General features: G+C 39.7%; 1 protein-coding gene across 1 annotated transcript; it reads right to left on the minus strand.

The window, feature by feature from the left end:
- Window positions 1-351: 351 nt before the first annotated feature.
- On the minus strand, window positions 352-10,187 carry LOC111395159. Its single transcript, XM_023021166.1, has 17 exons — window positions 9,582-10,187; window positions 9,091-9,211; window positions 7,398-7,596; window positions 7,138-7,250; window positions 6,803-6,895; window positions 6,469-6,574; window positions 6,213-6,355; window positions 5,986-6,037; window positions 5,532-5,720; window positions 5,250-5,457; window positions 5,048-5,157; window positions 4,103-4,517; window positions 2,987-3,064; window positions 2,674-2,857; window positions 1,323-2,168; window positions 1,089-1,241; window positions 352-996 (listed from the first exon to the last, which is right to left on the minus strand). The coding sequence occupies exons 1-17, from the start codon at window positions 10,123-10,125 to the stop codon at window positions 444-446; spliced, it is 4,107 nt and encodes a 1,368-aa protein (XP_022876934.1). The 5' UTR covers window positions 10,126-10,187; the 3' UTR covers window positions 352-443.
- Window positions 10,188-12,656: the final 2,469 nt, after the last annotated feature.

The raw sequence follows: 12,656 nt of genomic DNA on the forward strand, positions 1-12,656 counted from the left end.
AAAAAAAAAATATATATATATATATATATATATGAGGTTATCAATTTATCTGAGAATAAACTATTCAAATTTTGGTGTGCTAGCTTCTGTATTCTTGAGGAATGGAGTTGAGTGACGATTACTGAACAAGAATCTCCATAATGATATCAGCAAAAAATTTCCTCTGCGAAGACATCCCAGAAAGCCACCAATGTCCCTTTTTTTTTTTTGGCAATGTACAAAGAGAAAAGGAACAGAAAATGAAATTCTGCTCCAGGGTAAATTATTCTACTTAGTCCTGGAGGAAGGGAAGTCAAACGAAATCCAATAAAACTAAAATTCTGTTGTTCTTTATAGAAATTATAATTATGAGTGAACAATAAGACGTCCCACTAAAATACCTGTTTAGACATAAATCAGTATCACTACTCTACTCTACCTGTTTAGACAAATACTTTAAAAAGTTACATATTTGGTGGTCCACACGACCATCGACTCATAATCTGACGGTAAACCGATGAGCTATTAGAGGCGTCTGATTTAGAATCAGGCACATTCCCTGGTTTTGGTTCTCCTTTTGGCAGCACGAAACCAGCGTCTTTCGTTGGGTGCAACTTTCCAAAATATGGACGAACCTGCAATACAGGTAACTGGCCCTGGCTAGGTACCAGTTCAGCCATTGGCAGATTGACTAGGTTTGGCTGATTCATTCCAAAACCAAAACCAGGAGTTGTCCTTAGTTCTGATTTCCCTGGAAGACCAAATAAGCCAAGTGAAGAAGGCCTTTTGAAGCGTGCCATGCTGTTGTGAAGTTGAGAAGCCTCGGCCCTCTGAAAAAGACTTGAAGCAGCAGCAGGAGTTAGGGTCCCATAATTAAAATGACTGCTGTTGCGAGCTTCAGGAACAACATGGTTGTGCTTTCCCTCATACGTGGTTATCACGGACATCAGGTCATGTGAAGCCCTCTCGACGTGCTTCCTTACGTTGCAGCCTGGACTTGTGCATTTGTAGTAACTTCTGCATCAGAAATCCGAAACAACTTGATGACATCAATATATTGTCAATTCCTGTCAGAATCATTTTTTAAAATTAGTAATAAAGTGACTAACCTTGGATTTGGATTTCCTTTCACAACTTTCTGTCCATATTTGCGCCAACGATACCCATCGTCAAGGATGTCCACCTCGCTGATTGTTTGCACCACAACTTTAGGCTCCCTGATACCAATGGTTGCCCTGCTCATATCCGAAGTCTTAATTCTCCTAGAATATCAAAAAATGTCAAAAAATTTATGGAACCATCTTTGCATCAATTCCCAATGTATCGTTTCAACAAGAAAATACCTTCTCTTTGATTCTAATTCATCTCCATCAACATCATTGCCTAATGACACACTGTCATGAGTTCCAACCTCATTTTCATTATTTGAGAAAGTAGAAGACCCATCCACACCCTCACCCGATTCAATCTGGGTCCCACTGTGAGCCTGCAAAGAGAGATCTCCATTGCTGCATTCGTTGCTCACTGATGCTGATGATTTTGGCTCAAGATTGTCCTGGCTCCAATCAGAGGCTCCTGATTTTAGCACGGTCGACAAAATTTGATCACCTTCAGCAACAGTCATGGGGGACTCAGTTGCGTCGCCAATTGCACTTGAGGACCCAAGTGTTGATTTGATATTGGATGGAGGTTTTGGGTGGTTGTGAGCTCCCTTGTATATTATCCCTATAACATTACCCTCGTGAGACCGCTCCACTTTCTTCTTGACAGAACAATTCAAATGAGTGCACTTAAAATAACTTCGAGGATACTCGCCACTTTTTACTTGTTTCTGCCCATATTTCCTCCAATTATAACCATCTTCAGCAGGGTCACTGCTTCTTTGATCTGCATTTGCCTTCTGTGGTACATAGAGAGGCGAAGAATGCTCTGCAAAGCCAACAGGATTGCGAGTCCTTGGATCTGAAGAGAGACTGCTGTCTATGTTCTCAGCAGATAATTTAGAGAAATTTATCTGCGGAGAAAATGTACTGTTGCTTCCAGAGTGGACATTCTGAGGTTCCATACTTTCAGGCTGAAGCCAGTTTATGGAATGAGCAGAAACTTCATTACTAGGAAATGGCTGTTGACATGGACTTGCCTGTTCAAATGAAAGCAATAAGCAACAGAGAAATTTACTTGCAGAGATTCTGGTATATAGAAACTCAAATAACTTACAGGTAGTGATGGCAATGGGCCGAGCCAAGTTCGCAACGCCCACGAGCTCGTGATTTTTTTATTTTTTGGATTTTTTGACTTTTCTTTCATAAATTTACACGTTTTTTGACGAAGTGGCTCGTGGGCACACGGCCCACCAGTCGCTCGTGGGCTTGACGAGCCGCGCAGGTTCGGCTCATGGGATTGGGCTCCCTACTCGGCTCGAGCTCGTCAAATGACGAGTCCGAGCCGCTCACAAGCCAAGTTTTAACGAGCCAAGTGGCCGAACCGACGAGCCGCTTGGCCCATTTGACATCTCTACTTACAGGCAACTTTGGTATGCAATTATTAAGTTTCAATCTATCACAAATAAATAAATGCCATGCCTGGCACATTTCACACAGAGAGAGAGAGAGAGAGAGAGAGAGAGAGAGAGAGAGAGAGAGAGAGAGTATAATTACTTCGGTAGCTGCACCATAATCAAGAGCTGAACCAGACCCTGTAACAGGTTGGTATGCAAATGATGAGGCATTGGCATCTTCAGAAATATTCTCCTTGGACTTGTCAGGATCATCAGTCATCAATGCCCAGTTCTGATTTTTTCCACTTGGGGAGACAGAAAATTTTCCTGTTGTAGGAGATGGAAGAATCTGCACAAAAGCACCACAAAATTTTCTTTCCCCTGAGGAGGATCACCATTTTATGTACATATTGGAAAAAGAGGAGTTAAAAACCAAGCATGGTTCAATTATCAGAAATGTAAATCTCTAAGATATCATATAAGATAGGCTCTGCATTCTCCTCAACGTACATTTTTGATAGCTTACAACCCATATGAACTTCTCACACACCACAACTACTGTGTCTAGATATTCTAAAATGATGCACGCTTTGACAGGGAAATCTCATACATTTCTTATGTACCCCATAGGTACATGACAAACTCCCAATCAAATATACTTATTCTAGAAGAATCAAGAAGAGCGGGGAAGGGGGGAGGCAGTAACAAATGCGGTTAGTTGGATAGGCCGAGTAAGCAAAATTCTATTACAAGGGTCTATAAATAGAAATATTTTGGAAGGTGATATCATGCTTAATTTTGAGTGTGGAAAGGAAGAAATTGTAGAGAGCAACAGCCCTCTCGACAGGCTGTTTATCCTCATATTTACTGTGTCTTGAATTTCAATTTATACAATTCAACATTTTCGCTCCTTCTTTCTTTTCATTTCAGAATTGTCGATACATTTATTAGGCTGGAACCTATCAATCTGGTATCAGAGCTTCATCCTCAACCTCAACCGTGACACTTACAGATAGAGTTGGAGAATTAGAGCAAAGGGTGGATAACAATCATCGTGATCTCCCCGTCAGACTGCATGAATTTCAGACATGCCTGGAATTTCTCAAATTGATGCAGACATGGACATCGGAGAAGAACGACACGTTGATGCAAAAATACAGACAAGAGAAGGGGGTGGTCACGAAGAAATCACCGAGTCTATTGATTCAAGATTTAACCCAACTTGATGAGGACGTCCACTTTGTTTATTTATTTTAGTAACATCCAGTTTATTTATTTCATTTTATTTGAACTGTTATTTTGTTTATTTTAGTTGGATTATGGCTTGACCCTCTCTCTTTAGATTTTTATTTATTTATTATTTAAATCTTTTTCGACATGTAATGAACAGTTAATTATTGAATAAGGATATTTGGTGATTTGTGGTGAAATTCCCTCTTCCCCCTTATTCTCCTTCCCCTTGTTTTCTTCTTCTACCATCCCTTCCCTAGATTTCTTTTTCTGATTTATTGATTTTCTCTTTCTCTATTAATTTTCGTATTGGTGCTGCATCACAACTTCGACCAAGTGCTAGCCAATCCCATGGAGGAGAAACGGTGGGAGAATGGAGAGGGAAAAACCACATACAGCGACTGGATATGCCCGTGTTTGAAGGAGTCGATCCGGATGGCTGGGTATTTAGGGTGGAGAGGTACTTTAGCATAAATTGTTCGTCGAAGGAAGAGAAGGCAGAAGCGGCTGCCGTATGTTTCGATGGTGAGGCACTAGTGTGGTTCCATTGGGAAGAAAAACGCAGACCTATGAAAACTTGGAAGGACGTGAAGATACGGCTTCTAAGGCGATTCAGGCCCTCACAGGAAGGATCATTGTGTGCCCAGTTCCTATCTCTCCGGCAGGACTCCACAGTAAGGGAATTCCGTCGTCGGTTTGAGACTCTTGCTTCGTCATTGGCAGAGATCTCTGAGGAAGTGATGGAGTGTACTTTCCTCAATGGACTTAAGCCAGGTATCAAGGCAGAGGTCCAATTACTGAGACCCATGGGCTTAAAGAAAATTATAGAGACAACCCAAATGATTGAGGATCGAAATTTGATTACCCAACAAAGCCCAAGCCCAACTAAACCCAAAAATATCCCATATGACAGCCCCAATCCACCCTAAAACTCTTTTAACCCAAAATCGTGCTACGGTCCTTGTAAGCCTCATTCCTCATCATCCCAATTCCTTCACCAAAAATTTCTCAACTTTCAAACGCGTCATCTATTCTAAAATTCAAGCCAAAAGGGAGAGTTTACAGAAGTTGAGGACAACGACGTTTCGGTGGAAGCAGAACGCCCCGACGAGCTGGGCGCTAGTGGAATTGAGGTCGACAACGAGCTGCATGACGCCGGAGAAAGCAATACGAGTCTGGGTCAATCTGTGGAGCTTTCGATTAACTTAGTAGTCGGCCTCAACTCTCCTGGTGCCATGAAGGTGAAGGGAACGCTTGGTCAAAAGGAAGTAGTGGTACTTGTGGATAGTGGTGCATTGCACAATTTTGTTTCGGCGAAGATGGTCCAACAACTTGGGTTACCCTTGTCCAGTACATCCAGTTACGGGGTGATAATGGGTAATCGTTTAACTGTATGTCGTCGAGAGGCGCTGAACCTGCCGGGGCTTTTGGTGGAAGAGGACTTCTTACCTCTGGAGTTGGGAAGCTCGGATGTCATCCTAGGAATGCAATGGCTAGAAAAGTTAGGAAAAACGCAAGTGGATTGGAACACTTTAACAAAGACGTTCGATGTGGCAAGAACGAAGGTAGACGCTGCAAGGAGATCCCAGCCTCAATAAAACTCCTGTTTCGTTGAAGACAATGTAGAAGGCCTTTAAAGAACAAGGGGAGGGGCTCTTATTAGAATTGGAATCCATCACTATTAGCCCTAAATGTTCTCCACTGCAGCCGCCGACAATGATTGCAGAAGTTCTCGAGGAGTTCCAAGCAGTCTTCAAAGACAGTACTCAGCTCCCTCCCAAACGAAATCAGGATCACGCGATCATTTTGAAGTCGGTTACTGCACCAGTAAGTGTGAGGCCTTACAGGTACCCACACTTCCTGAAATCGAGCAGTTGGTAAGAGAAATTATAGCTGCAGGAATTATACAGCGAAGCACAAGTCCTTTTTTCAAGCCCTGTGCTTTTTGTTTGAAAGAAGGATGGGAGCTGGAGATTTTGCGTGGATTATCAAGCATTAAACAAGGTGACAGTCCCTAACAAGTTTCCCATTCCAGTTATTGATGAGTTACTTGACGAGTTGAATGGGGCTTCAATATTCTCAAAAATTAAACAAGGTGACAGTCCCTAACAAGTTTCCCATTCCAGTTATTGATAAGTTACTTGACAAGTTGAATGGGGCTTCAATATTCTCAAAAATTGACCTTAAGTCAGGATATCACCAAATTCGAGTAAGAGAAGAAGATGTTCCGAAAACCGCTTTTAGGACCCATGAAGGACATTACGAATTTCTAATCATGCCCTTTGGGTTGACGAATGCACTGGCCACTTTTCAGTCCCCGATGAAGTCCATCTTCAAAGAGCAGCTGAGGAAATATGTGTTAGTATTCTTTGATGACATCCTAGTCTACAGTCGCACAAAGATGGAGCACCGAGACCATTTGCGAAGGGTTCTACAAATTTTGGTGGACAATCAACTCTACACAAACAAAAAGAAGTGCTTATTTGGACAGTCAGAAATAGAATACTTAGGGCATATGATATCGGAGAAGGGAATAGTGGCGAATGCATCTAAAGTGGCGGCAATGAAAGATTGGCCTCGGCCAAAGTCCCTAAAGGAATTGCGAGGTTTCCTTGGCTTGACAGGGTATTTTCGGCATTTTCTGGAAGCCTATGGAAAGATAGCATGGCCATCAACTCAACAATTGAAGAAATGCAACTTTGGATGGAATAAAGAGGCAGAATCGACTTTCACAAAATTAAAGCAAGCAATGACAACAGTACCAGTGTTGGCACTTCCAGATTTTTCGCAACCCTTTGTGATTGAGATAGATGTGTTGGGACAAGGCTTGGGGGCTGTTTTAATGCAGAATCAGAGGCCCATTGCTTACTTCAGTCAGATCTTTACACCGAGAAGCCAGAACAAATCAGTATATGAAAGAAAACTCATGGCTATTGTGTTGGCACTTCAAAAATGACGACATTATCTGTTGGGTAGGTGATTTATGGTTAGGACAGACCATTAGAGCGTAAATTCCTTCTCAAACAACGTTTGGTGAATGTGGACTATCAAAAATGGCTTACGAAATTGTTGGATTTTGACTTGGAAATTGAGTACAAGCTAGGGTTGGAGAATAAGGCAGCGGATGATCTATCTAGAAAGGGGACTGCTACGACCTTGATGGCTTCGAGCATTTCTTGCAACATACAGCTAGACGAAGTGAGAAAGGTGGAGGAGGAAGATCATGATCTGGGCCGCATTATTTGTGCCTTACAAGTTGACCTGTCTTCTTGTCTAGGTTATGCTCTTGTTCAAAGGATCTTGCTATATAAAGACAGAATCACTCTCCCCAAGGGATCCCCTCTTACCTTGCTAGCATTACATGACGGACATGACAATAAAGTGGGAGGCCATGGGGGATTCCTTAAAACTTACAAGCGAGTGGCAGCAACCTTCCATTGGATTGGGATGAAAAAGGATGTAAAGGCCTATGAAGCTGCTTGCGGGATCTGTCAACAACATAAGTATTCCACTTTAGCACCGGCCGGGTTGTTGCAACCATTTCCTATACCCAATTAGGTGTGGGAGGATATATCCATGGACTTTATAGCAGGATTACCAAAGTCGAAGGGATTCGATTCAATTCTGTTGGTGGTTGACCGCTTAAGCAAATATGCGCACTTCATTGGTCTTAAGCATCCCTTCACGGCACCATCGGTAGCAACTGTATTCGGGAAAAGAGATGGTTTGGTTGCATGGCAATCTCAGTTCTCTCCGTGGAGATCTGCTTGGTTGGGTTCCTTCGACACACCTCTTTCTTCTTTAAGATAGCCTTGTTTGAGATTCCACTTTCGATCATCTCGGATAGGGATAAGGTGTTCTTGAGTAAATTTTGGTGTGAACTGTTCCGCCTGCAAGGAACCAAATTGAAGTTTAGCTCAGCATATCAGCCCCAAACGGAGGCAATAAATAGAGGAGTTGAGACCTATTTGCGCTGTTTTGCTTCAGTTCGACCAAAGGAGTGGTACCGATTTCTACCTTGGGCTAAATTTGTTGGATGAATTTTGTGAATAGTGACGTCGAAATAAGTATAATGATGGTGACAAAGTCGAGGCAAGAGTTGGCCTCTTTGTCCTTAAGTCGAATTTGCCCCGCAACGGTGCCTACGGATTTCGGCAATCGACTCCCAAGATACAACGGCTACACTTGTGTTTGTAGCACTTCAAAACACAAGTACAACGAACCAAATTTAGGCTTATGTACTCCAAGAAGAAATGAAGGAAAATCAAAATAAACGAGATGATTTTGATTTTGGATAGAAGAGAGGATGAGATATGTTTTGCATATCAAATTGTGTGGAATAGGACACCCAAAGGGTCCTATTTATAGACCATGAAAGGGTGTGGACGAAATGGTTGAGGCTAAACCATGCACCCTTTCCAAACAATGCACCTTTATGAAAAGGTGTCTATTAACTGATTTTCGTCCTTTTTCGTAATTTCTCATTCATTCGATATTGGTTTTCGAAATGCCAAATATACTCTTCAATACATGCAAAGAAATCAAAATTCTCTTTCGGGGGCGTTGCCCCAACCCCCCATGAGGGGCGCTGCCCCCTCGACCCCCGCGACCTGACCGGGCAGGTCGATCCCCGTTTGTGCGCCCCGAAGCGGCGAAGTGGCAAACAATTTTGCTTAAACGGATTGAGTCAAGCTTTTGAGTATTTGGCCGAAGTCGATGCGAACTTTAATCGATTTTTCAATTCTTAATTTATTTAACCAATATCCAACAATCCCCCACATGAATGGAAATTCCTCGATATGCGCAACACAAAGCGAATGCAATGAAAATGAAATGCAGACTCTAACAAACGGAGTACACACGACAAGTCGTAGCATCAAGATAGGTAGCTTGTGGCCTTGAACCTTCTTTAGTTGAATACAATCGGATTTACTAGGCTAGTTGGTGAACGCGATGTCTTGAACCATCCAGCCGTTCGTGTAAAACCAAACAACTGTACCAACACCATGACTCATCTAACCTATTCGGTTCTCATGGTTGAGTCCATTTTGGCCCTGGACAACTCTTGGTTTCATAAGTGCTCTAAGAGAATTAAGCCTCGAATTCTCGTAGAAACGGCCCCATTTCACACTTATATAGGTGATCTCATACCTTTCTATCTCAAGGTTATGAATCATTAAAAGTATATATATGTATACTTATCCTTATACACATTTTACATAGCACTTTAAATTTTAGGAATGGGAATAAGTGCTTTATTCCGGGGGGTGTAATTAATAAACCCCCAATCAGATACTAATTCTGGAAGAAACAAGAGTGGGGATGGGGGGAGGCAGTAACAAATTCGGTTATTTGGGTAGGGTGAGTAAGCAAAATTCTGTTACAGGGGTCTATAAATAGAAATATTTTGGAAGGTGATATCATGCTTAATTTTGAGTGTGGAAAGGAAGAAATCGTAGAGAGCAACAGCCCTCTTGACAGGCTGTTTATCCTCATATTCACTGCCTTGAATTTCAATCAATTCAATTCAACATTTTCGCTCCTTTCTTTTCATTTCAGAATTGTTGATACATTTATTAGGCTGGAACCTATCGGTACAATATTAGATTTGAGTCAGATTTATTGATTGACTGCCATGTTGTTGCTAGCAAATACTACAAGTTTTGGTTTTTGATCTTCCAAATCATTCCATGGGAGACCCGGACTCAATTTTTCTGATCCTTCGAGAAAAAATTTCATTCTCTACATAAAGAACAAGAGGTAGAACCAATAAAGATTACTTTTTCGATTCGTCCGTTAACTCATTAAAGAATTGTTTTTTATCCAAACCATAGGAATAGAAAGGCAAATCCCTTATGGTATATGTTTAGTTATTTTTCTTCTCTAACACGGTCTAACCGAATAAAGTCCACCTTACCAAACCAATCATCAAGAGTGAAAAAGAACTTAATAATCTCCATGCTTACCTGTGAATTAGAGACGAAAAGAGGAGAATCGAGCAGAGCTGCAGGGCTAAGACCAGGAGGAATTGTCAAATAAGGAGACTGAACTTCTGGATTCTGATCAGGCGATCTGATGTTTTCTATATTCAACCTTGGGGCATTGAAACCAGCTCTAGCTATCATCCTCTCCATAAGACTTCCTTGAGAGCTCATATTTGGCTCAGATGGTGCATTTGATTTGCTCGTCTCATCACCCTCAACACTATTTAGCGTCTTATCCTTTACATCTATATTTCTTGAAGCCACCTGCATTTCAGGCCCTGTAAAAGGGGTCTGACTTCTATTATGACTATCAGACTCAGCAGTTGATATTGCCAAAGGGTCAAAGTTATACATTGATGTGAAAAAAGTTTTTGGACTAGTGATTGGGGAAGTCCAATCTCCCATGATAGCCACATAGTCATCAAACCCACTCATGAGAATTCTCAGCCTCTGTAAATGCTATCAACTAAAAATCAGATCAAATACGAAAGTAAGATTTGAATACATAAACTGTGAACCTGAATCAACAGAACCATAACACTTCAAATTCAAGTAAATATCGACATAATGATATAAGCAAGAAAAATCACCAACAATAAATGTGGTTCACTTTGGTGTTGGTGGAAGTTTCCTTAATCTCATTAATTTTCACAGATACGGAATTAAAACTCATAGAATAAATGCATCCAACGCCTATCAAACCCGTTAATGATTAGATTCTTTATCGCTATCAGCGTAACCTAAAGGATAAAACGTAAGAGGTTATCTTCTCTCTTTCTCCCACCCCCATTTCCACCTAGTTACTATCTTTTAGATTCAACAAGCAAGCCGTTGAGTCGAATCTTTACTACACAAGTTCACAAGATTACATAAAGATAACTCAAACACAAAGCAAAAATACAAAGGCAAATTATTTTCCCACAAATTCCCCGCTGTTCATACTTTCCCTCTCCCGGTCAGAAAAGTTAAAATTTCAAGAAGAAAAACAGTCATCAAAGCGGTGAATGGCCATGAATACATCATAAACTGTTTACAAACAATTAATGATATAAAAATATTTCCAAAATCCATCAAGAAGTAAAACCTAAGTATTTAAATTCAATAAAATATCATCACATCAACCTGTAGAGCCACAGAAAGCAATCAGTCACTCAATCAGAATTTCCCATTCTTAAAAATTTACCCACATCAAAAACCTTTTTGCATGGCCGAGCCAAACAAGGTAGACGATTATCATTTAAAGTTGATAAACAGATAAGAACAACACCGTTCATTAAATTCTGAAACCCATCAAGATTGAGAAAACCAATACTCCATATGTACGCACAGAGATATAGACAGATAGACACACACATGTAGACTGAATCATGACTATAACAAGAGGGGATGAACTTAAATTGGGAGGGGGGAAAAACCATTGATGATCTCCAGAAAATCTAATTTTCTCACGTAACATAATTAGCAAACAAGAAGACAGAAAGAAAAATAACTACAACCCAAGTTCAAATTCAATCATTGGCAAATGAACAGCCAAAAAGATTTAAGGCAGGCGAGTTTAGTACCTGAAGAAAACACAGAGCTATCAAGAATGGACCTTTTTCTGACCCTTTCAGACTAATTTCTTCTTAACAAGAATTGTCTTTGTCCAAAGAAAAACTCGAATAGAAAAGACACTCAATTTCCCTTTTATAAATTGGTTTAGCGGTTATTAAGTAAATCAGATTATGTAAATAATGAAAGTATACAGGACCAGAGGAAAGGCTTTCACACACAGTTTAATTATTTTTCTGTAAGTGTAAAAGGCAATTTTGTCCTGTTGACTTTCGATGTGGATAATAAATGTTTGACTGAAAAAAGTGATTAAGAATTTAAAATACAGAAACGTTACCGGTTGATTCTGTGAACAAAAGAGTAAAATTAGTGCAATGAAGTAATTTCTGATAAATAACTTGACATCGGGCAATGGAATTGTAACGTAAGAGGTGTGTAGCTTTACGACACGTTGACCTACAAAATATATAAAGTATACGGAAAAAACATTATAGTTTTGACGCTTATTTTAGATATCTCTCTCGAATAATGATAGTGTTTAGTGTGCCACGTAAACCTTCTAGTAGCCGAGAGTTTTTGAGATAATCGCCATGTGTCATTTTATGTCAACGTCTCTATCTCAGAACAAATCAGTCATACGGTAGTGACCGCCTAAAAATGACGGTATCTCAGTTTGGATACCTCAAAAAATTAAAGAAGCCTTGCATTGTTATAATTTGAATTTGTTAAGTTTAATAATTATGTTATAATACTCATAAAAACTATAAATAAAAAAGGTATATAATATCTTAAATTCTTTTTATAACCAATGAATAGTTCTATTTTTATCGTGTCGACTTGATAAGTAGTTATAATTATGCTAAATAATCAAATCATGGATCTAGTTCAATTCGTTAATCTATTTTTAAGTGGGAAAAAGGGTGGATACACCTCTCTTCTAAAATTTGGACAAGTGCCTTTCATGTGTGTTACTAACGAAATTTTAGACTACGATCATGGATGAAGGTGGCAAGTAGGCATGGGCATTGTTCATTTTGATTTTGTTTCCAAGAGAATTAAATCGAATTGAATGGAATTGAACCATAAACCAATGATATTTTTTCATAATGAAAACAATTATTTTTTTAAGATATGGAGTTGAACCATTCGGTTCTGGTTTGATTTAATTAGGTTTAGGTTCCATTGATTAAGTTATCAAATGATAAATGCAAATTGAAATCTATCATCATATCCATAAGTTAGTAATCTGTACTTAAAACATATCATACATTCACCCTTATAATTTTTAAAATTGAATTTTTTGGTATGATTCACTAAAGAATAAGTCCATTTCTTATAACCAAAATCATTATTTCTTTGATAGAACCAAACCAAACCGCTTGATTTGATTTAGTTTTGGTTTAATCAGATCATTT

Source organism: Olea europaea, chromosome 6 (genome assembly GCF_002742605.1).
Source record: "Olea europaea var. sylvestris chromosome 6, O_europaea_v1, whole genome shotgun sequence".
Taxonomy (NCBI): Eukaryota; Viridiplantae; Streptophyta; class Magnoliopsida; order Lamiales; family Oleaceae; genus Olea; species Olea europaea.

Bases quoted from the DNA above. Each gene is read 5' to 3' on its own strand.
- LOC111395159 (XM_023021166.1), bottom strand. From the start codon at position 10,125: ATGAGTGGGTTTGATGACTATGTGGCTATCATGGGAGATTGGACTTCC. The intron at 2,858-2,986 runs GTACGTTGAGGA...GATCCTCCTCAG, and splicing joins GGTTGTAAGCTATCAAAAAT to GGGAAAGAAAATTTTGTGGT. The intron at 997-1,088 runs GTTAGTCACTTT...TTTCTGATGCAG, and splicing joins AAAGGAAATCCAAATCCAAG to AAGTTACTACAAATGCACAA.